General features: G+C 55.7%; 1 protein-coding gene across 4 annotated transcripts; it reads right to left on the bottom strand.

The window, feature by feature from the left end:
- Positions 1-1,075: 1,075 nt before the first annotated feature.
- TBKBP1 (TBK1 binding protein 1) lies at positions 1,076-18,719 on the bottom strand. 4 transcript variants are annotated; one of them, XM_065910143.1, is made up of 10 exons: positions 18,595-18,719; positions 16,447-16,706; positions 15,943-16,065; positions 15,601-15,705; positions 14,397-14,577; positions 13,243-13,418; positions 12,997-13,058; positions 4,549-4,667; positions 3,638-4,365; positions 1,076-2,637 (listed from the first exon to the last, which is right to left on the bottom strand). In XM_065910143.1, exons 2-10 carry the CDS (start codon positions 16,669-16,671, stop codon positions 2,509-2,511), a joined length of 1,848 nt encoding a protein of 615 aa, XP_065766215.1. In that variant the 5' UTR covers positions 16,672-16,706; positions 18,595-18,719; the 3' UTR covers positions 1,076-2,508. The 4 variants fall into 4 exon arrangements, with proteins under 4 accessions (XP_065766215.1, XP_065766218.1, XP_065766217.1 ...); XM_065910146.1 differs by having other exon boundaries at positions 13,243-13,415; XM_065910145.1 differs by lacking the exon at positions 18,595-18,719 and adding an exon at positions 18,108-18,494.
- Positions 18,720-23,988: the final 5,269 nt, after the last annotated feature.

Genomic DNA, 23,988 nt, shown 5'->3' with positions numbered 1-23,988 from the left:
AATGGCTGGGATTTCTCTTTGCTTTGTGTCTTTTTACCACCCCTAATTTTCTCATGTCCTTCTAGCAAATGCTTCCAGGGATCCAAACAAAACCCAGACACCTGGGTGCTGCCTTCATCCATGACAGAAAGAAAACCTCTTCCATGGAGTGGGAGAAAACCAGGGGAACTCCTGTGCCAGAGATTCCAGAGCCCTCTCTCCCAGGGCATGTAAGAAGCCGTGTCCCATAAGGATGTCTGTTCTTGCCTTCCCTGGCACTCAGGACTTGGCTGCAGATGAAATCAAGGTTGGATAAGCTTTTAGCAGCTATAGTTGTCAACTGCAACAGAGGAGCAGGGAAGTCTCCCTGTGGGGGCTGCACCTCGGCACTGAACAGGGAAGGATATAAACCCCAGGTCTGGAGCTGGACCTTGACCTTGGGTCTTCGGTGAGCAATGGCTCCTGCCTTTTGCTTTCAAGTGAATCCTTGGCCAGAGTGTCACATAGAAATGAAAGGCACCAAGATTTGATGAGTAAGTAGGTCAGGCCTCTTCTGCAGACAAGAGGGCATAGCCCAAGCTGGGGCAGAAGTCATGGGTTCATGACCTGGCTCTGACTTCCCAGGCTATGGCACTTTTCAAGGCAGCCGCTGAGCCGCTCCCCGCTCTCTGACCCACAAGGACATGGAACCCAAATAAATGTTCCTTCCTTTTTGAGGTTCCAGTCTGGTTCCTGGCATGAGAAATCATTTGATGAAAAAAAAATAGTGCTACGGGTAAACGAATCCTCAGGCTACAGAACCTCTACCTGCCAGACCTGCTGGGAGGGAAAATTCACGAGTCCCTGACACCTGCTCAGGGCTGGTCACGAAGACACCCTCTGCTGCTCCCCATCTGTTCCAAATAAAGTCCACATCACAAGTCACCTGTAGCCACTCGCATGTCTGCGTCTCCAGAACCACCTGGGAACACAGCGGCCCTAAGCTTCCCCTACTTGCCCTCCCCTGGTTGTGGTTACTTGAGACAGTTTCCAAGACCTTCCGCCTGGAAGGGTTCCCTCCCTCCCCCAGCCACAGAGAGCACAGAAGGAGCGCAGATGGAACAGGTTAAGTTTTATTTGGACTTTCAACTTGTTCAGAGAGCTCAGGGGCCCCACCTCCCCTTTCCAGTCCCCCTTCCCTGTTTCCCCTCCCTAGGGGGACACTCAAGGTACAATGCCACGTGTCCCTGGGGTCCTCGGCCCCTTGCCCCCCGCCCCGACACACCCCCTCCCTCCCCTGCGCTGAGGAGGAGGGGAGGGGTGTGGGGAGGTGGGGGGCCTGGGAGAGTTGGATCAGAATGGTACATGCACTGACCACAGCACCCGCTGCCCCCGCCCGGGCTGAGACGGGGGAGAGGCTCGCAGTGGGGGGGAGTGGACTCATCGTGGGGCCGCAGGCGCTGGCCTGGGAAGCTCCTCACCTCACCCCTGGGGACCCCCTGGCCTCCTGCTTACCCGTCCTTCTGAGGGTACGACTCTGAGGTAGATTTCACAGAGGGAATGTGGGTCGCTGGGGTGTGGGAAGGGGGTTAGCTCTTTTGAAGTTGATCTCCGCAGCACCCTGGGCCCATCCTCAGGTTCTGGCCTGGGAGGCTGGGCTGATGACATCCACCCAGCTAACGGAGGCTGAGTCACACCTGGGCTCCAGGGCACCTGTGGTGTCGGGGCTTGAGTGGGGTCAGGTGGGGGGGCAAATCTGCCTTAACAACCTGCACCTTGACACTGGGGGCTCCAGAAGAAGGGCATGGGCCTGGGAGGCAGACACAGGCAGACACAGATGGTTCCCCGGCCTGAGGGTCGTGGTGCCTCAACGCAGCCTCTTGGGGCCAGATGCTCCCAGTCTTTCAGGGTTCTCCCTCTCCTCTCCCACCCTCCCTATTCCCCAGGGTGGGCTGAGGGGGAAAACAGGGCTGCCCTACAGGGAATGGCAAGAAAGAAGATGCCTCCTTCCCCCAATGGAGGGGGGGGGCCCATGCCACGAGCTCCAACCTGGCCAGGGGACAGAGGAACTGGCATAAGTGTGCAGGGCAGGCTCTGGGACCCTACAGGGAGGCACTCCCTGGACAGACCACAGCCTGAGAAAGCTGGCCATCTGGGTAGGGGCTGGGGGAGCTTCTGGAGTCTTCTGATACCCTCCCCTCCCCCAGGCCCAAGCACTAGACACCTTCTTGGACCCAACTGTTTGAGAACAGAAAGGCAGAAGGAGAGGCTGGGTAGGATATGCCCCTCCCCATCCCAGCCCATCCCACCTCCCCAGCAGAAGCCAGGGAGCTGGGGAGAGCCTCAGCTGACCTCCCGGGAAGAGCCAGGGCTGAGTGGTGCCTGGACCAGGGGAGACGGCACACACGTTGACTCAGTAGCTAGTGGAGGTATCTGGGGGTCGCAAGGGGCAGGGGCCCCCTACGAGATTCATGCAGCATTCAAAGTGAGTGAGTGAGTGGGGGTGATGGGAGAAGGTGGAGAAACTGCCAGTGGGTGGGGGGAGGCACCCTAGATCTTGCTGTTCTCCAGGTGGGAGTCAATGTGTTTGATGAGGGCATCATCTGGGTACCCGACTGGGAAACCCAGCTGGCAGAGGGGGCAGCTGCGGATATCAGAGCCCACTGTCTCCATCAGCAGCTGTGGGGAGAGAAAGGAGTTGTTTGTGGTCCACATCCGTCCTTCACAGTCCCCACATCCCAGCTTGCCCTTTCCTAGGTCTCAAGGCAGGGAGCACTGCGGCATGAGAAGGCGTCTGGGCACTTCTTATCCTACATCACCCCCTTCCTCCCCCTCCCTAACCACTTTCCACCAGTTCGACACCCACTCTCCCAATCCTGGGCATGGTGACGGGGAGGGAGGTATGCTCAGCCTGCCAGGATATCTGCAGTAATGAGGAGAGCCAAGACCCAGACATGCCCTCAGAGTGACTCAGACACAGCTCCCTGATAACTCAGAGCAACGGATAACCCTAATAATGTACAGCCCCGAAATAATTTTCTGTCTGACTTTGGAATGTATTTTGTTCCTTCCAGGTGGCAAGGGCTGGCTCTGACATCCAGGAAACTCACTATTTCTGTGAAACGATACAGCCCTGAGAAACGGTTGTCTTCTAGGACAGACATCAAAGGGCAGGGGCTCTGGGGCCTGATGAACAGAACTGGATGAGCAGGGCTGTCCCTGTCGGGACCCAAGACCCGGGTCAGCATGGCCTTCATCACCAATTAATAGCAGATGTTTACTACTGAGCCAGGCACTGTGCAGAGTGCTTTGGGTTCCCTGCCTCCCTCTTTAGAATTCTCTAACGGAACCAGATAATAAATCATTGTCCTCATTTTTCCAGATGAGAAAACTGAGGGCCGAAGAAGACAAGGAAGTTGTCCGAGGTCCCAAAGCTATTAGGTGTTGAAGTCCAGAATCAAAGCAAGGACTGTCACTCTGAAGACTGGGTCTTTAACCATGAAGCTGAACAAGTTTTAAAGAGTGTGGCCCCAACTGAAGCCAACAAAACGCCACTGGAGAGAGAGGGGACGCGCCGTCCGGGGGGAGGAGCGCGGAGTCAAAGAAGCGGGCCCCGCCCACCAACCAGGTGCGAAGCCGAGGGCGGGGCTCCCGGGTCTACCTGCCAGAGCGCACTCACGTTAATGGACGGCCAGGACTGCGCGTGCTCGGCGTGGGCGTAGGCGGTGGCGGCGGGCGACTCGGGGACCGGGAAGCCCGCGCAGAACGAGGCGCAGCGGATGGCGCCGGCCTCCGGACTGGGCGGACTGGCGGGCACGGCCCACTCCTCCTCCTCCGACGGCTGCTTCTCGAAGCGCAGGCGGATGCCCTCGAAGGCGCGCCGCGGGCTGAGGGGCCGGCCGGGGCCGTAGAGCTCGCCGCCGTAGGCCCGCGGCTTGGGCAGCGTGGCCGCCTCGGCCTGCAGCCAGGGCGGGGAGGCGCCCGCGTAGCCCGCGCCCTCCGCCATCTCTGAGTAGCTGCGCCGGCCCTGGAAGCCGGCCTTCACGTGGTGGCTGGGCGGCTTGGCGTAGCCTCGCTCGGCCAGCGTCCTCTCCCCGGGCGGCGGGGGCGGCGGAGGCCGGGGCTGCGGGGCCGGGCAGGTGGGGGGCCCTGGGGAGCGGCGCTGCGGGCTGGGGGACTGACAGGGCGGCGGCACCGGCGAGCGGCGCTGCGGGACGGGCGACGGACAGGAGGGCGAGGCCGGAGAGCGGCGCTGCTGGGGCGAGGGGCAGGGGGGCCCAGGGGAGCGGCGCTGGGGGACAGGGGACTGGCACGGGGGGCATGGGGGCGCCGCGCGGGCCGGCGGGGAGTGCGAGGGGCACTGGGGGGCCGGGGAGTGGCGCTGCGACAGCGGCGAGTGCCTCTGGCCTAGAAGAGAAGCAGAACAGGTCAGGTGAGAGTGATGGGGAGAGAGGACGTCAGGGCTGGGGAGCCCGGGCCTTGCCAGGGACCAATGCCCACCCACTCTCCTCCCGAGTGGAACGGGCCGGGGCACCGGGGAAGGAAGTGGAGGGTGGCCACGGCTGCCCTCCACCCTCTGGGTCCTCTCACCGCCACTCCGGGCCTGCTCCTGCAGCAGCGTCCTCAGGATCCTCCCCTGCAGGGAACTCAGCTCCCGAAGCCGGCCAAGCTCCTCTGTCAGCTCCGTGTAAGCCAGCGCCAAGTTCACCCTGAAGGATACCCAGTCACCCGGGTCAAGGCTTGACCGCAGCCTGCCCCGACCCTCAGGTCAGAGGGCAGCGAGTGAGGAGAAGGGAAGTGGGTTTACTGTCACAGCTGTGGAGGAAGAACGGCCTCTGCCCTGGCATCTGGCCCTCCCCTCCCAGACCCTCCTACCCGCCCCCCCCCCCCCCTGCAGAAATTCTCTTGGGCATTAAGGGCCACCTCAAAGGGGAACCTCTTCCAAGGGGTTCCCTACACCTTACCTGGGGCTAGGGCAGTGGTTCCCAGACTATGGGAGGGGGGGCGGGGGGCTGGAGCCCTCAGTGATTTCAAGGGCTCCCTGAATCTGTGTATTCACTGAGCACTGTCTGTGGCCTGAACACATCTCATACAGGTATGTGTGAATGCGTTTCTAATCTGTGCAGAAACTGTGGTGACAAAACAGATTCATCAAAAAGCTGCACTGAATTTATAGTAGCTTTTGTTGCTGTGAGATTTCTCAAAGTATTCATACTAATACTTTGTGAAGTACAGTCTGCATGTGGGGGCGGGGGGTCAGAGGAGTTCTCACCTTTGGAAGATTAGAGACTGCTGTTGCACAGCCTACGAAGAGCCCCATTCTGTAAGTGAAGACATGGCCTCCTGGCTTGGCAGAGGTGCCAACTGATACACTTGAACCCAAGTATGCCTAGGTCCACTGCTTTGCTCCTTTCAGCCTTGCAACTCCCAGACCACCAGGGAGCCCTTTACCTGGAGATCTCTGTGAACAGCTATTGTGCCTGGCACACCTCCAGGGGGCACCACTCATGTTAAGCACCTAACAAAAGTTGCCTTATTCTGGAACTTCACTGGGAGTTCCTCAAACGTAGAGATTATCATCACTCTGTTCGTATTCCCAGCATCTTGTCCAGGATCTGGTACCCAGTAGCTGTTCAGTAAGTCAATATTGAATTGAGCCTCTCTTACCATTCTTCTTTTTTGTTCCCTTTGTTCTTTTCTTTTTTGCCAGGCCATTCAGCATGCAAGATCTTAGTTCCCTGGCCAAGAATTGAACCTGTGCCTCTTACTGTGGAAGTGTGGAATCTTAACCATTGGACCACCAGGGAAGTCCCTCTTCTTCCCTTTTTTTCCTCCCACTTCCTGCACAGGCCTCCAGGGCACCCACCCTCATGGAGCTGGAACAGACTCAGCAAAGACTTCAACCACTTCCTTTTCTCTCCCTTTCTCTTCGGGTCCCTTTGACCCAGAATCACTGAATGAAAGTTACCATTCTCAGCATTGCCCCTCCTCTCTTTCCCACCCCAGCCTGCACACCTCCAGGGAGCCCGTCCTGACATCACAGGAGACTCTGCCATGGCCTTGGGTCACCACTTTCATCTCTGATCTGGGCCTGGACAGAGCCGGGGAGGCAGGGGATATTGTTTCCCCAGATCTTGCCCCTCACCCAATCCAAAAGGGACTCTGGAACTTTGTGGAAGTTGGAGCTGGAGGGGAAATGGCAGGCAGAGGCTTGGCCACTCCAGAGGAATTTTGTCTTGCGGGGGCGGGGGGGGGGGAGGTTGCCCCAGTAGCTGGGAGGCAAGGAAGGGGCCCTGCTCTCATCTCATGGTAATGGGACATATAAGAGAGGATCCGTGTGAACGGGAGGGAGCAAAGGGAGGTGTGAGGCCAGTGTGATGAGTGAGGAACAGGTGAGTGAGTGAGTGAGTGAGTGTGTGTGTGTGTGTGTGTGTGTCTGACCAACCCCGGAGAAGAGGACGGGAAGTCGTGAGGTTAGGGCTTCAGAGGGCAGGAAAAGCCGAGGTGCAGCGGGTAGATGGTGACTGAACTCCCTCGTTCTCGCCTTGTTCTCTCACTAATCCTGGGGCAGAGCTGGGTGGAGGGGGAGCCCCTCCCACAACAAAACTATTTTTAACCCATCTGGGCCAAAGCCAAATTATTACAAACAGGCTGCGATTCTGGGGAACAACCCCACTTCTTAGGGAGGGAGAGTGCCCTCTGTCAGTCTGATGGTGGACAGGGGTGGACAGGAACAGAGGGAAGGAGTCCTTTGGGGAGCCTTTGCCAAGGTGCTGCAGCCTCCGTCCCATCTTATCTCAGCCCTCGGGTGTCCTATGTCCCCCACCCTCCTCCTTTAGCATAGGTCTATGGGAAGGAACGGCATCACCCTCATCAGAGTGAGAGGTCCGGTCTATGGCCCATAGTAAATTGGGGACTTTCCAGTGGAAGGCTCCCCGCTTCAAACCAAGGGGATCTGAGGGCCAGAGCTGCACCTCCTCCCTCAGACTGGGGGCCTTCCGGACAATCATGCTAACCCCCCAGTGGTGAGGGCAGGAGGGGGCTCTGGGCAGGGCACAGATGGAACATCCCCTCTGACCGAGCAGCCAGTTTCTCTCCACATCTGCTTTCACTGCCTATCTCAGGTGACAGATACAGGTCGTCGCCTTCACACCCTGCCTCAGAGATCTCACCTGCCACACTCAGTTGCCAGGCCCCATCTCTCCTCTGCCTGCCTTCCTCCCCTTGTCAGGAGTTACCCCAGTTTCCAGCACCGAATTCCTGGCACTCTCCTCGCAGCAAAATGGACAAGGCAGCAGGAAATGGAAGGGAGAAGGACCTAGTCCAGGATGCCCAGCCCCTCTTCCAGCTCTGCCCCCGCCCACCGTGTCCTCTAGGAGCTCCAGGCAGCCCTCAAAACTGCCTCTGAGACCCTGGGCAAGGTTAGGGGGACCAGACCTGATGCTCCAAGGCACTGTGAGACCTCCCTCCTGCATTGGGTGACTACCCACCTCAAGATGCACAGGCCTGGGCTGCTAAATACGCTAACGACCTGAATGACTCATGTTAGAAAACACTGCCAATTCAGTGGAAAAAAAATCTCAACTTCACAACACAACCAAGAGTCGCATGCATGCACCTGAATACACATTCCGCTTCCTGGCCCACACCTGAGTGCTATTTTCCACCATCACGGCTGTTTGGGAAGGTTGGGTCAGGTGAACGGCAGCAGATGCCTGCATCTGGGTGCTTCCTCATTGCTTAAATTATGGGGGACAAGTTCCGTCTGAGTCTCTCAGAACTTGGGAAGCACCCAGAAAAGAATCATAATCTGTATGAGCCCTTATCAGAGGCCAGGCATTGTGCTAAGAACTTAGTCTTCAGGACAACCCTGCAGTGTTGGCCGGCTTGTTACCTCCATGTTACAGATGAGAAAACCGAAGCTTATGGAAGTTAAGTCAGTTGACCAGAGTCATAAAGCCTAGTAATAGTGGAGATGCTAGAATGGGAGCTCTGGTCTCCTGGACGCTGAAGTCAAGGCTGCTCACGACTCAGCTATCAACTGCCTTCCAAAAGGATCAGGGAAGGGGGAAAGGATAGGTGGGAAGGCAACAGAAGGCTAAGAGGAGGAGAAAGAGGCTGGGGACCTCCAAAGTGGCCTGGGATCCCTGAGCATCACCAGCCCTGCCTGGGGAGGGGAGAGGAAGGTGCTCGACACGTGTGGAAGTGGAAGGACAGAGTTTATATTAAGAGGCCTGCTCAAGGTCACAGAGCAATAGTGGTACAAAGCAGGGACTCCACCAGGCTCTTGGCACCTCAGCCTGCTGAGCTGGCACCTTTGGAGAAGCCAGAGTACAAATGGCAGTGCTGGCAGGAAAGAGGACTCCCAGCCCCTGAACATCATTCCACCCTCTGTTGACTTATCCTTTCATTCTTTCTTTCCACGAATAATTCAGGGAGTTCAGCAACTCATGTGGAAACAATCATCTTCACTGTTATTGATAAAGCTACAGAGATGAGAAAGGTTAGAGACCTAAGCATCTGCCTCTGTAGAAGGCCTCTTTCTGCCCCAAACCAGCTGGGAGACACACGGGCTTCTGAGTGCAGTGTCTTCCTGGTTCACTGGGTGCCCTGTGATGCGCTGGAGCCTCCATGAGGATGCGGATGTGGCAGGGTCAAGATTCAGGCTAGCACTGCGTCATGGGATTAGAACTAAGGACAGGCTCGAGGTCAGGATTAAGGCTGGAGTCAGGGTCTGATGAGATCATCTTTGGTCAGGACTGGAGACCGAGTTGGGGTCAGGATGAGGGATAGGGGTTACAGGCAGGGATGGGATCAGGATCAGAGCTGGTCATGTGGTCAGAATCCCTAGCTGACAGAATCAGGAGGAAAACAGAAATCCAGCATTCCCAGCTCCCCCATCCTTGCCCATAGCTGCCCCCGCTGCCCCCCAGCCACATCACCCTTGCAGGGGCATTTAAGGACCAAACTTTCCACTACCCACAGGCACACCCAGCACTAGTCTTCCCGCCCGGCCTGACCCTCAGGGAGGGACCACAGGCACCCGGCCGTGGAGCGGACTTGAGGTTGCGGGCTGGGGGGAGGAGGAAGTCGCTTGCAACAACCCAGCGATCTACCACTTCCTTTCAGGCGCCTTGAGCCCCTTCACTCTCCTCGACCAGCTATGACTTGCGGTCCACAGAGCCCGGCTCTTCATGGCAGCCCCTGCCACGCTTCCAGCTCAGCCAGATGGTCTTTGTGTCTAGAAAGCCTCCCCAGATGCAGCTAAATGGAGAAGTTTCACAGCAGGGTTGGAATCAGAGTCCTCCTCCAGGCTGGGGGCCCACAGATCCCAGTTTGCCCAGGGCTGTCCTGGTTGACAGGAGTCACCTGGCAGAATTATTAATAGGACCTCCTTTCACTTTCAAAACCGATCAGTCAGCAAATCATCGGGCTGCTCCTCGTATAAGGACCTCCTACCTGGACAAGAATTTGAACCATAAAAACACCACAGAAGGGCTATTACCCATCGTTTCACGACCTGCTCGGTATTTGCACTTAATTTCTCTGATTACTTCGTTGTACCCTGATTTGCTCAGGGGACAACACTGTCACATGGTTTTTGGTGAGACTCAAATGAGATTTTATAGGTAAACTGCCTCACACGGTGTCTGCTGGAATGAGGACTCGGGGAAACGCCTAGGAGATGGGAGGTGAAAAGGGGAAACCAGTTTTGATCCATTTAAGGAGATACCAGCTCAATGAGTTTGGTTTGAATGAGGGGAGGATGTGGTGTTCCTCATCGAGGGAGAGAGCGTGGGTAAGAGCTGCTCTCTGCCTCCCTGGCAGGGAGAGGGTCAGAGGTGGTTCAAGGCCCACCAACCCCTCAGACCACAGGTGGGCGTGGTGGGCCCCCGACTTCAGAACCCCTCCCCACCCTTGGGGAGCCCCGAGGCTGCAAGTGCTCAGGGCTTCAGTTCTGTGGGCCTGGCGTCCGGGCTGAAGGAAATTTGAAAGAAAGGAAGTAGGGAGGGTGAGAAGCGTGAAGGGGGAGGCCCTGGGCCTGCTGGCTCTGGGGCATGAGGCTGAGCTCAGGGTACACGGGGGTCTCCGACTTCCGTCCTGACCCCCCTACACTGCCCTTGACCTCTGTGCAGAGTTTCCATCCTCTCTCTCTCAGAGTTCACACTTCTCCCCTACCACTAACCGCAGCCCACGCAGAGGCTTGTGGGCGGAGAGAGGAGTGGGGGGGTGGTGGGCGGAAAAGCACCAGGCTGCAACACTGAGCCCCCCATGTTGGGGAAAAAGGCCTATAGTTTTCCCCCTCAGCACTCGTGCTGAACCCCCATCTTCTCACAGTGCTCCCCTCATGGGTGAGCCCCCTCCTTCACCGGCCCGGCGTCCCCTCACTGAGCCCCTTCTAGAAGCCCCCTCTCCACAATAGCCCTTCCACCCTCAGTGCTAGCCACATCCTCAGGCAGGCCGCACTCAGGACCTGAGACCCTGAGTAGGCCAGAGCAGGGGGGCCATGGGTCTGCACCTCTCGCTTGGCTGGGACCCTTTTGGTCTCCACTTCCACCTCTTCCTTCATGACTGCCTCTAGCTCCTGGTCACTGAAGGTGGGTCACCTTCAGGGGCTCTTCCCCTGGGCGCTGGCCACACGGCTGGGAAATCCTGCCCCGAGGTCAGATGTGGAGGGCGGCGGTCTGGTCTGGGTGCCCATTTTCAGAGGAACACTGAGGATGGGCTTGTAAGCTGGGATGGGGGAGCCTGGAAACCCTGGGGCTGGGACTGCCTCCAGGCCTGGCCCCTCAGCACCGGGAGGCCTCACAGAGGGGAATTAATAGAGGCAGCAGCAGTACAGGGGAAGCTATGTGAACAGCCAGGACTCCCACGGTAAAAGTAACGACCACCCTGGAGGCATCCACGCCAAGGAGGGGGAGCACCTCTCGGGATACAACGGGTTCCCACCGAGGCATGGGCTGGACTCAGGAACCTCTCTGGCCCCCTCTTCCGCCTTCACACTTCCATGCGGATAACCCACCTCAGCTATCCTCTCCTAGAAGGCCCACATGTAAAATTCCCACGCGCCTGAAGGGTCAGGCAGAAGTAGAAGGAAAGGGAGGGGCTGGTGCAGGGAAAGGAGCTGAGAGCAGGTGACTGAGGCCTCCTCAGGTGGGAGGACAGGGGAGGGAGCACTCGGGAAGCAGCTTATTACCAAAAGGAGCTGAGCTTATAAGAAAATAAAACTACCGGGGGAGTGAGGACTTCCTCTGAGAATTAACTCTTGCCAAGCTGGGGCTGTCCAGAGATGCTCGGCCTGAAAGGAAGTGTGAAGCTGGGCAGGCAGGGCCCGGCTGGCTCCAGGGGCAGAAGTCTTCGAGGCCATGACGCAGAGTCCAAACCATGGAGACCCAGAGGAGGAGCTGGAGGTCACCTCTGGTAGGACCAGCCTGGAGCAGAGCCCAGCTCCCTCTGGCTAAGAGACAGGGTGGGGATAAGTACCTTGTAGGGGGCAGGAAAAGGGGCTGTTCTGGCCAGGAAGAGTGGCGTGGATGGCACGACCTCCAGAGGCATCCGTGGGACGGGTTCTCTTTTACCCACTCACTCACTCGGCCCCTGGGGACGTGCCACCTCTTCTTGGCCTCCCCCACATCACCTTCCACTCACATCCCTCAGCAGTGATGGACTGCTGAGCCTGGGAGGGAAACCTGGGCCCAGAGAGTTGAAATCAGCAAAGCTGAGCCACTCGGCATCCCAGGAGGGCTCCCTGAGATTTGAAGCCTGGCTGTTCAGACTCCAGTCAAAACCAAAAATCCTCTCTTTGGGTTCAACCTCTTGAGGGAGGCTTCTCTACTGGTCTTCTGGGAGGGAGGTGGATTAAGTGAGCCATAAAGGGAGCTACCGTGTGACTTTAGGGGCAAGTTAGGATTCTAGAACAAGTATGTGTATGTGTGTTTTCCGGGTCTGGGCATACAGGCTAGGACAGGCTCTGAGCCCCAGCCACAAGCTAGGGTGGACCCTCTCTGCAGAGGCTCCTAACAGTGAGGAGTCCCACCCATTAGTCCCACAAACTAGGTTCTCACTCCCCAGCTATCACAGCTCCACCCAGGTCTTCACCCCAGGGTGCAGGGGGAGGTGAGGGTACCCCTGACTGACCAGAAGCAGGCAGGAGGGTGAGGAGGCCCAGGGGGTCCCAGAGCCGGGTGTGTGTGTGCTGGAGGCTTGGCTCCTGCCCTCTCCAGGCCTTAGTCCTCCCCACCAATGAAAGGATGGAGTCTGTGTTACACTCCTCATCTCGTGGGGGGAAGGCTTAGGCGGAAGGAGGTTTGTGCTCTATTTCTCAGAAAGTGGGAGAGGGTGAGTTCGGGTGCGGATGTGAGAGGCGCCAGGCTCACTGCTGCCAGGCTGTGTGCACTCTCTCCCTGGCTGCCCAGTGCTGGCCCACGACTAGGCGCCCCACTGACACAGCACCCTTCCTACCTACTGCTGGTTCTCTTTAATGGCAGGATCCCCAAGGGACGCCCCAGCCTAATACGTTCTCATTCCCGGCTTGCTGCTGCATGAACTCAAGGAAATATGTCCTCTCCTAAGTCTCTGCTTTCTCTCTCCTGAGGTAGGAGACAAGGTACCACAATACTGAAAGAGACCATCATCTCCTTCCTCCCTGTCAGGGAGGAGCTGGTTAACCCAACTGGCTGGGCCTTGTTCCTGGGATAGAAAACGAGTCCCAGAGAGACGCAAAACTCATCAGAGGACGCAACATGGCAGCAAAGCTGCCGAGGAAGTCTCTCCCAACCCGACACCTCGACAAGACATAGGCCTGGGTGCCAGAGAAAGCAGAGGGAACCTCCAAGAACCTGAGCATGCCAGAACCTTGCCTCCTTCCCTGTGAAGGACGCAGAGCCACACAAGCAACCCAAAACACAGCCCTGACTACTTGGAAGAGAGGTCCCCTAAACAATGCGGAGGGGGAGGAGTGAACCAAAGAAGGAACCTGGAAAATGCCACCCCCTGGGTTGCAGAGGTTAAGAGGAAGAGGATTATAAAGTGACTTACTGATCATCCCCAACTCTTTTCACCCACGCCATGTCCCGCTCCGACTGGTTGGAGGCTAGATCCTAAGGGAAAGATGGAACAGTCAGACCCCAACCTCACTGGCTGGGACCTCCCTTCTTTACTATTCCCAGGGCTGGTCTGTACTCAGTGAGGAAACCCCTGATCTCTGTAAGAGTTCCTTCTAGCAGCTCCCAGCATTCCACAGGTGCCAGAGCAGGGGCCTGGGGTTGGTGCCCCTGCTTTTACCTGGGCCCGGGTCTCCTGCAGCTGCTTCAGCTCCCCCTGCAGCCGCTCACACTCGGCCTGGAGCTGCTCCTCCCGAAGCTGAGCCCCCCGAGCCTCTCCCTGGGCAGCCTCCAGGGCCTCTTCCAGCCGCCGCCGCTCCAGTTCACTCATACTCGGCGTGGCGCCTGGCCAGCCTGCTGCAGAGGAAAGGACAATGTCACGCTGGAACCAGCTGCTGGGCACCCTCCACCCACTCCCAGATCAACACAAAGTGAAACAGGTGAGAACTGCAGCGTGAGGGTTCCAGGAGAGACAGCCAGAGGGCAGCCACCCCAGCATGACAGATAAACCTCTACTGAGAGCAGAGGGCACTGATGGGCTGAGTTGCTTTTTCTAACCTTCCTGGAGGTCAGGGGAGAGATAAGACCGACTTTGGAAGAGTTTCCCTGGTCAGACTTAGTGGCCTCTCCCAATCACAACCAAAGACAAGCAGGGGGACTCTGGGTGGGGCCGCCCTCTGCTGGCATATATAGGAATTGCAGGAGGAGCCTGTGAATGAAGGATTTAAGGGCAGGATGTCAGTTGGGAGAACCTGGAGTAACAGTCGTGAGGTGAGGGGACAGTTGGTAAGGAGGGATGAGGTGATTATCGTAGAAATTTAAGACAGTATAAGCTGAGTGCGGAAGAACTGATGCTTTTGAACTGTGGTTTTGGAGAAGATTCTTGAGAGTCCCTTGGACTGCAAGGAGATCAAACCAGTCAATCTTAAAGGAAATCAGTACTGAATATTCATTGGAAGGACTGATACTGAAGCTAAAGCTCCAATACTTTGACCACCTGATGCAAAGAGCTGACTCATTAGAAAAGAGCCTGATGCTGGGAAAGACTGAAGGCAGGAGGAGAAGGGGACGACAGAGGATGAGATGGTTGGACGGCATCACTGACTCAATGGACCTAAGTCTTGAGCAAGCTCTGGGAGATAGCGAAGGACAGGGAAGCCTGGTGTACTGCAGTCCATGGTGTCACAAAGAGTCGGATACAACTGAGTAACTGAACTGAACTGACTAGGGTGTTGACTATCAATCTGAAACCCTGGAAGTGTCCAATGGGGTTGAAATGGGGGGCTGGCAGGGGGGACTTTGGAGTATGGAAATCAGGGGTCACCGAGATCTCACCGTGACTCAAGCCGGATCCCCCTCTCAGTGCCAAGTAGTGAAGGTCCAAATCAGCACAGGGCGGGGCAGGGGCAGGTGGGGGGCTCAGGCTGGGGAAGTCTACATCCCGGACGCCTTGCTGCTGCCGCAGCTGCTGCTCCAAACCACAGATCTGCCGCAGGTGGGTCTCCACCAGGGCCCGCTATAGAGGGAGAAAAGGGCGTGAGGATCTGCACCAGACCAGGGCACCCCAATGGGCTCCCTAAACCCAGGACTTCCCCATGTCTGGGTATCCATCACCCCTCTAAACTGAGCAGAGGCCCCAGGTCTCACATCCCAACTCCACTCTCCAAGTGGCCATGAGTACAAGATCCCTCCCATCAACTGCAATGCAGATGTTTCTGGCTACTTGCAAGGTCACAGTTAATGCCTCTTCCCTGTCACTAACACGCAGAAACACTTCTAAAAACACTCAGCCCCCTATCCAAACACTGCCACCCCCTCAAGAGCATAAAAGCTTCCATTCGAATGTGTGGTGTAACTACCCTGGGCTTTGTGTACCTCATCTGTAATATGGGGCTAACCACACCTACCTCTGAGGTCAGTTTGTTACAAGGATTAAAATCAGTAAATATACCTGAAGAGATAAGAATTATGCCTGGCACACAGGTAAATGCCATGTAAGTGTTTGCGATTAAATCAAGGCATTTTTACATGAATGTCCCATAACAGCTCAGCAAGGTTGTTATTATTTGCCTCACTTCTCAGAGGCAGGACAGAAGCTAAGTGACTTGACCCAGGTCATAGCTAGGAGTCAGTAAGAGACCATGTCTCCTGACTGACACCTGCCCACTTGCTGACCGGCATGGCCATACCGTGACTTAGAATCACACACAGGCCAGGGCCCATCCCAGCAATCACAAACACTTCCAGTCCCCTCTGCCCCCACCCATACAGCCTTCCAGCGCAGTGCTACAGGCATAGGGTCAACCCAGCATGAGACCCAAACATACACACAGACTCACAGTGTTCTACAGGGCCACTCGCATAGTCATCTGTCACTGCAGAGTCAGGATGTACACAGAGTTGCTCACAACTTGCATGACACACACAAGCCCACTCACCGGACGTGGACACTCACAGACAGACATGAACACGCCGAGTGCGTACCACAAGCACATAGCCAAGGTCACACCCTCAAGCACCCAGGCTCCCGGGACCTCACCATCTCTCCCAGCTCCGTCTCCAGGTCATTCTTCTCCACGCAGAGCTTCTCGTAAGCCTGGATCATCTCCCCAAGCTGTTCTTCCTGCTCCTTGTTTTTCTGCAACTGGATGAGGCCCAGAGAGGGGAGAGGGCAGCCACAGTCAGGCCCACCTTGACTTGGGGGCAGAGCAGCACCCTGTGCCTCCCACCCCCACCGCCAGCACCCAGTGGAGGGGCAGGAGGAGTTGAAGCTGGTCCTGTGGAGGGCCATGGCCATCTCTGATCAAAGAGAGGGAAGGCCAGAGGCTGGGGGTGGGGATTATCAGAGGGGGATTGGAGCAAAACCTCAGGGAGGGCTCACCTCATGCTGGAACTGGTTGAGCCGTTGCTGCAGGCTGACTTTCTCCACCTCCAGCAGGGAACCATCCTTGATCTCATATAGAGAGAAACCATGCTCCTCCCCAAAGTCACTGATCAGTGGGTACTGCAAATGAGGTAGGCCCTCAGAAGAGCTTCAGCCTAGCTGTGTCCCCATCCCACAGCCTGGCTCAGAGTTCTAGCCTCTCCCTCCCAGCTCTGATGGGATCTGTTCATCCCGATTCCCACGGCCCAGAAGGCGTCTCCCACAAACCAGATCTTTTTAGATCTAAGGTCTGGTGTTCCTAAGAGGAATCCTCCTGATCCCTTCCTGATTGGTGCTGGGCTCTCCAGAGTCCCCATCCATCCAGAGCAGCCACAACCCTCATGAGGGATCCTCGAGTGCCCCATACCCCTCTTTCGGATCCCTGGAGTCTCTGCTGGATCTCCAGCAGCCCCCTCCCCTGCCACACACACAGTCAGACCCCCATCACCCCCAGGTTCTGACCTTAATCTCGTAGACTTTGAGACGGCGGCGGAGGGTGGCATTCTCCCTCTCCAGGCCCCCCAGCCTCTCCTTGATGTCTCCATAGGCCGTGATCAGGGCAAAGTGGGAGGCAGAGCACATGTCCTCCCCCAGCGAGGGGTCTCCAGGGGCATCCAGCCACACCTCACTGGGCCCCAGGGCCTCCTGGGTCAGGATGCTGATGTCATCCTCAAACATGGACTCCATGGCAAGGGCCTGGGCCTCGGCCCGCCCTGGGCCTCCTGGGAGAGCAGGAGCAACGGTGGGGAGGGGGGCCCAGAGCTTGTCCCAACACCCCTTGTCCTGGCCTGAGGAGCTCTGTGGCCAGCTGAGATGCAACCTGTGTCTCACAGTTCCCTCCCAGCCCCATCTTCCCTTCTCTGCTGCCCTGGGGAAGGGGCTGGGACCAGAGGCAAGTAAGACTTCCGGGGGACAGGGGGAGCGGTGACAAATAGGGACAAGTAAGCGAAGCCAGAAGCAGAGAAGGACTCTTTCCGGAACCCAGGGAGACCTGTGGACAGGAGAGCGCTGCCTTCCCAGCACAGGGGGCCCAGATGAGGCCTGCCTTGACTGACTTCTCAGACCCCTCCCCACCCCAGGCCTCACCTCCCCAAATACCTCTCTGACAAGCTCCTCATGCCCAGCCTCGGCACCCTGGCTCCTCCCTAAGGAAGGCCCAGGGCTTCTGGGAGGGTCAGCCCCACCACTGTCGGCACATCCTCTGCTGGGCCCCCGCCCAACTTCCCAGCTTCCTCCTGTAGGATCCCAGAGTTCAGGAAAAGGAAGCGCCTCCCCAACTCACACTGGGTTTGTGGCAACCCTCCAGGCCCTCCTCACCCCTGACCTGGGACCCACAGGAAGTCCTCGGCTGAGTGTCTGAGGGAACACAGAAGGGAAGGGGGCTCTGGGAGAGGGCCGCCAGGCTCAGGTGAAGAGGGCAGACAAAGAATTCCTAAGCCCGGCCTGTGTGCCAGCACACAGGGAAGTGGGGAGCCCTGGGAGGGGGCAGGAATGACTCAGGGCTCCCGAAAGAGTAGGCGAGGGGGTGCGTGTGTACTTCTCCTGGCCCTGTTTATGAATGTGTGTCTGTGGCTGGCATGTGTGGGGGGAGTGTGTGTGTCTGTGAATGAGTGTAGGTGTGTCATAGTCAATGAGCGCCTTAAGCGGGGATGCAGGCGGGGGTCGGATGGAGGGGGAAGTGACCGGGAGGCCGTGAGTGTTTGTGTGTGCGTGTGTGCACGCGTGCGTGAGCGTGTGTGAAGGGTGGGCACGTTCGGGGCCGTGTGTCACGTGAGGCACTATGGGAATGTCCGAGGTGTGCGCGCGCGCCGGAGCATGTGTGCGCGTAAGAGAGGGGGCTCCCGAGGTGTGAGTTGCGGCAGTGGGGTCCGCGACCTCCCAAAGCCCGGCAGCAAAAGCCTTGGGTGGAGAGGACTCGGGCCCAGGCCCCAACACCGCCCCGCATTAAGTGCCAGGGAAACGCGTGTGACCGGGTCTGAGTAAGAAGTGTGTGCGCGTGTTTGTAGGGCTGGCCCCACCTTTAACCCTCTCCTCTCCAAGCCTATTCCCCTCTCCCCCAGCTCCGCTCACCAGCGCTCACCACACCCCCGACCCCCGGCCCGCCACCTCGAGCCCAACCCCACCAGTTGGGGCTCTGCCGCTAGGGCGATCGCGACCCGCGTTTGCTTCCTCTGCATTCTTTCCCTACGGCCCAGCGGCCCCGCGCCAGCGCGACGACAGGCGGATGGGGAAGGGGTGCCTCCTCGGCCCGGGCCCCTTCTGCGGCCCCTTTAAGAGCCGCCCTTTAAACCCCTTTAGCTCGGCCGACAGAAATTGTCGCCCCTCCCCTCTCAGAGGCCGAGACCAGGCAGCCCCCTCCCCCACTGCCGCCGAGCCCCGGGCCCCTAGTTCACCTCCCGGGGCCGGGGAAGGGGCTCCGGACGCGGTGCGGCCTGAGAAGCGGCGGAGGAGGGGGGAAAAGGGGAATGCGAACGGCCGACGCCGGACCCTTCCCCTCCCCGCTACCCTGGACCAGCTGCGGGCCAACCTCCTCTCCAGCCCACCCCGCGACCCCCGGGGCCGACCCTAGGCGCCGCTCCCCTCCCCCCGCCCAGCCCTGCCGGGACTCACAGCTGCTGCCGGTTCCTGCTGGTAATCGCAGCTTACCCCCTCCGCCTGCTCCCTCCCCAGACGGGCACCGGTGCCCCCACCCCCCTGGCACCGCGCTCCGCTCTCGCCCTGTCGCCGCCGCCGGGTCTCTCCCCACCCCCCACCCCTCCCCCCAGCCCCCCTCCCTCGCTCCCGCCCCGCTCCTCCTCCGCCGCCGCCGCCGCCTCCTCCTCCCCGGCTGCTCCGGGTTTCTCTGGCTGGGAAGGCGCCACGGACCCCGCCGCGGCCACCACCACGTGGCGAGGGGCGGCCGGCCCCCGCCGTGCGGCCCAGCCTGGCTGCGCGCCCGGCGCCCACCGGCTCCCTGCCGCGCGGCCCGCGCTCCGCGCCCCCTCCCCGACGCCTCCCCACGCAGTGTGGCGTGGCGGGTGTATGGGGGCGTCTGCGGACAGCGTAGGGACTTGGGTGGTGCTTTGGGATTTGCTTTGAGGATGTATATTTTAGGGGAAAGTGAAATTCTTTATTGGATTGTTTTGGTCTTTGCTCTTTTGAGAAGGAAAACATTAGACCTACTCTTCATTGCTCTTGGGGGAAGGGGCATTGCTTTGATAATAAATACAGTAACTTTGAAAATGAGAATGAACCGAGGAGATAAAAGTTCATTAGGAAGGAGAACAGCTTCCCTCTCTCCCACACAACCCCCTCCCCCAACACACAGAGGCACCCACAGGCCAGCGAAATGAACAAACAGATTTCACCCTTTCCACAAAGAGTATTTGAGCACCTGCCAAACTGCTGGGCAGGAGTCACAAGTTTTTGTCCCTTTCCCACTGTGTGACCTTAGGCAAATTACTTAACCCCTCTGAATTAAATTGGAGATAATTCCTGACCTGGGCAACTGTAGAAGAGGAATGGGGATAGGAACTCAAGGTGATCTGTGACTCTTCTCCTCCGGGCTGTTAAAGTCTTTTTGGTTATTCTCTGATGGATTAAAAAACGTGGGCAGAGGCATGGTCAGCCTAGCTGCAGTAGGGAATGATCCGGGAAATTCTGGAGGACTCTGGCTAACTCCTGACAAGCCAACCCTGGAAGCGGGGTATAGGGTAAGTCAGGGGCTTTGGGTGGGTTCAGCATTTAGCTTGAAGCCTTACATCTGGAGGGAAGGTTCAGGCTGCTGGGAACCTGAGCCTACCTTTTTGGCTACTGGAGGAAGGAGTGGTGAATGTGGAAAGGACGGGAAAAAAGGTTTCTTGCTTGTTTTGAGAAGCAGCAGCAGCAGCTTCCATTTTGCCCCACTGTAGGGAGAAGAGAGGGCTGAAGGGTGAACTCCTCCCAGAAGAGCCAGCAGAGGCTCTGTACTCCTTCCTTTCAAAAAAGGGGATTCTCACCGGCTTCCTACCTCCTCCTTTTCCTGCTGTTTTCCCTTCCAGTCTCTCCTGCTAGCCTTTTACAGTCCACAACACTGGGTTTTTCTGAACCATGTGGGACAAGCCACCTGCCCTTTAGATATGAAGGCTACCCAGCTGGGACATCTGTCACCCCACTAATCCAGAGGGCTAGGCAGGTGTCATCTTCCTTAAGACTGCACAGGTTCTCTTTCAAAACTCTTAGAGGACCAGGCAAAAGACTGGAGGCTGGACTTAAAAGTTAGTGGGGTTCCCTGAGGTCTTAATGAGCATGGACTGGGCCATCAGCTGGACCTGAAACTGACTGGCAGACCTCCTCTCACTGGAAAGGGTAATGGTCCCAAGATAGTCTAAGCACATACTCTACAGGATTAGTTGTCAGCTCCTGATGCTTCTGGGCTGGTCAGGGTTCAGGCCTGAGTCAGCTGGCAGGGCCAGCTGGGTGATTTATTTGGGGTTCTAAGCAGTTGGTAGCAAAAGCCCAACAGAGATTATGCCTGGTTCAGGTGCCCCCAAAATACCTCCTTGAAATCTAGACCTGATTTCATAGCATTCCCCCATTTCTGGTTCTGTTTGTATTGGACAGACTTTGAGAACAGGGACTGCATTTTACCCATCTGTATCCCCAGCTGCCCTGATAGTACTTGCTCACTCTACACTTATTTAACAAGGATTTCCTGAACACCTGTTGTCTCTCCTACCCTCATGGAGCTTATATTCTAGGAGTCAGATGGGGAAAAAATTTTTACTAACTGAAACAATTATAGATTGTGATAAAGAGTCAGAAGACAAAAGGGGCAACAATAAAGAATAATTTTTTTGGAGGGTGGGAATCTGCTTTAGATAAAGTAGTCAGAGAAGGTCCTCTGATGAGGTAATGTTTAAGCTAAAATTTAAAGGGTAGGAAGGAGTGTTCCTGGTTGAATAAGTGGGTGAAGTTGTGTGTCTTTTGGATGTTACCTCTCTCACCTGAGAAAACTAGCAATTGGTCTGAATCCCTTCTAAGAACCCATATTATCAGGGTTCATCATGATAGAGACAGAAAAAGGTAAAACCCAAGGTCCTGGGGAAAGTGGGGGGTAAGTGAGAGGAAAGGAGGGAATGTGGTGGATGGCTGAGTTACTGCTGGGAGAGACAGAAGCAGGGCCCGTCACCCCGACATGTTTTCTCCTTGGAAATCACTGGGGTGGGGACTGTCTCCCACTCCCAGGACTCTCGCTCTGGAGAAACATTATCTTTCCTGTCCCATTCTTGCCTGAAATGGAGGAGGTGGTGTTTGATTCAAAAGATTGAATCAAAATAAAATGCAGATGACTCAAATAGAATCAGGCAGGCAGAAAAATTGATTAGACACATGTGACAATGCTGGATTCAGTTGCCACCTTAACCCTCCCATTCTAGACCCTAGAAAATTAGGGTTTGCTGCAGAACCATCCTGGGATTCCAACTGTAGTTGATAGTCTTCCATCATATCAGAGGTTTGCACAGTGGTGGCAAGACTCATTCCTTCCCCAGATCCCCCAGTTTCTGTGGAGGTAATGTACATCCTCCAATCAAATCTGCAAGGTTTGGGTGCAAAGTTTACAACTATTTGTGCTTCATATTTTTCACAACTATGTGTATTTCTGCTATGTCCCAATTAAAAATTAGTCTATAGGCATAGCTTGTTTTATTGTGCTTCACTTTATTGCACTTCCCAGATACTGTTGTTCACAAATTGGAAGTTTGTGGCAACCCTGCATCGATCAAGTGTATTGGCACCAACTTTCCAATAGCATTATTTTTAAATGAAGGTTCGTACATTTTTTTTTCAGACATATTGCTGTTGCACACTTAATAGACTACAGTATAATATAACTTTTACGCACAGGGGAAACCAAAAAATTGGTATGACTTGCTTTATCAAGATAGTCTCTTTTCGGGATGGTCTATAACAGAATTCACAGTATCTTTGAGGTATACCTCTGCTGAATTTTTGAATACTATGTGCTGTCCAGCAGATGTGAGCTCCATGGGAAGGAGGTTTTATTTGCTACATTCACCACTGTATCCCTGGAGCTTGGCACATAATTCGGTGATAGTTATTGATCAGTTAATTTAATTAATGTATGTGTTGAGATCCTGTGCTTAGAACTTTCTATTTTCCTTCATTGAGACCCCTATTTTGCAGACGAGGAGTCTCCTGGTCAGAAAAGAAGAATTTGCACAAGGTTATACTCTAAGGATTTAGACTATTTTGAAGGGCAGGGCTCAGAAAATAGGAGGCATTGCTCATTGCAATGAAGAGCCAATTCACAGGAAGCCATTTCTTAATTATTTTCTTCAGGATGGTGACAGGCTGCCCTTCTGCATCCAGAGCTCAGGCCTGGCTCCAAAGCTGAGATGTACTTTGCTTCTAAACAAGAAGGTATGTTTCATACAAAGAGTTAAGCTCAGGAACTTATGGCCTAGGAGCACCTGGGAGAGGGAACAGCTCAGGTCTCCTACCCGTGCTGCACTGCCCAGGACTGGCTGATGGCACATGGGTAATTCAGAGGTGGAGTGTACCTTTGGGCCACCAGGCACCAGCATCCACCCTGCCCCCCCAGTCCTGGTTCCCCAAAGCTTTTAGCTCAGAGGGAAAGTGAAGCAGAACAGGGAGAAGATTCAAACTCCAGCTGGGAGTAAAGTTGGCTTTAGGGAGTATGTCACACACCTGCCCCCTCTATCCTTAGGAGTTTGACAGTTGACAAAATGTTCACAGTGGACCTCATAGAATCCAGGCAAAGTGACTTCATCATTTAATTCCCAAACCCCTTCGTCCATGTCTCTCCCTGCTCGTTACCTGTAAGCTCGCTGGGAGCAGCGGCTCATCTGCTCACCCGAGTCACGCACAGCACAGCCTGCAGCAGTTCAGTGGGACGAGCACAGCGCGCGGAGGCAGCACTGCTTCGCTTACCAGTGTCTTGGAGCAAGGTTCTTGCCCCTCCTGCACTTCTCTTTTCTCATCTGTGAACTGGGACTAAAATGGTCTTTGTTATAGGGCTGATGAGGGTTACTTGTATTAGTCTATTTAAGATGCCCGGCATCTTGTTAAGTGCGTAAAATGAACACTATATGACCATTGACTAATCCTGCCCCCATTCCTCCAATTAACCCAAGGTGAAGAGGCTAGCCTGAAGTCATCCAGCAAATGCGAGGGTAAGAGCTAGGAACCCAAGTCTCTGCCATTCCCAGGTTTCTGAATGCTCTGTCCTTCAAAGGCTGTGATGCCATTTCAGAGACTCCCTCAACTGTACTAGCATGTCATTAGTTCAACAAATATTTATAAAGGTCTACTGTAACTTCAGACACTATCCTAGGCTGAGCAAAGACAGTCAAGGTCACCAAATTTGGGAGCCTTCATTATAGTTGGCAAATCTGGCAATAAATAAGCAAATGTACCTTTAGATAGTGCTGTGAAGGAAATGGATGGCATATCTTAAATACATACAGTATGGATCCTTGTTTTGTATCACCAAAATGGACACTTATCTGTCTAGGACAAATAAGAGAAAAAGCTTGGGTTTTGGTATCTGACTGACCTGGGTTTGAACTCTAGCTCCATTGTGACCTTGGTCTGATAAATTACCCTTTCTGCCCCTCATGCCTGTGTATTCTCCCATACAGCATTCTGCTAAGGTTCTGAGAATTAAGGTATAATAAAACATAAAGTCTTCTCAGCGTTTAGTTTTTCACATCAGGGAGGTCAGGCTGGAATCCTTGATGAGGCCAGGTGCAGCTCTAACCCTGTACTCTTTCGTCCTTCCTCGGTGTTAGTTGAGGAGGGAGTTAAATAGGAATGGGGAATTATCTGGAGGACTGTTGGGAAAAACCTTCTTAGGGAAAGCAGCTCCTCCTTATCATTTGATAATGAACAGATACCATTCTTTCCTCGAAGTATACTTTCAATGGAGAAATGTTCTTGCCATCACTCAATATTTAATGCAGTCTAGTAAGAACTACAAGTTACCCTCTATAACCCAGTAAT

Source organism: Muntiacus reevesi, chromosome 18 (genome assembly GCF_963930625.1).
Source record: "Muntiacus reevesi chromosome 18, mMunRee1.1, whole genome shotgun sequence".
Classification (NCBI taxonomy): domain Eukaryota; kingdom Metazoa; phylum Chordata; class Mammalia; order Artiodactyla; family Cervidae; genus Muntiacus; species Muntiacus reevesi.
Note: the sequence above shows the minus strand (reverse complement) of the source record. Positions and strands in the feature narration are given on the sequence as shown.

Coding starts and splice junctions, on each gene's coding strand:
- TBKBP1 (XM_065910143.1), bottom strand. CDS start 16,671: ATGGAGTCCATGTTTGAGGATGACATCAGCATCCTGACCCAGGAGGCC. Junction 4,668..12,996: donor AAAAGAGTTGGGGATGATCA/GTAAGTCACTTT, acceptor GGTATCCTTCAG/GGTGAACTTGGCGCTGGCTT. Junction 4,366..4,548: donor GGAGCAGGCCCGGAGTGGCG/GTGAGAGGACCC, acceptor CTTCTCTTCTAG/GCCAGAGGCACTCGCCGCTG.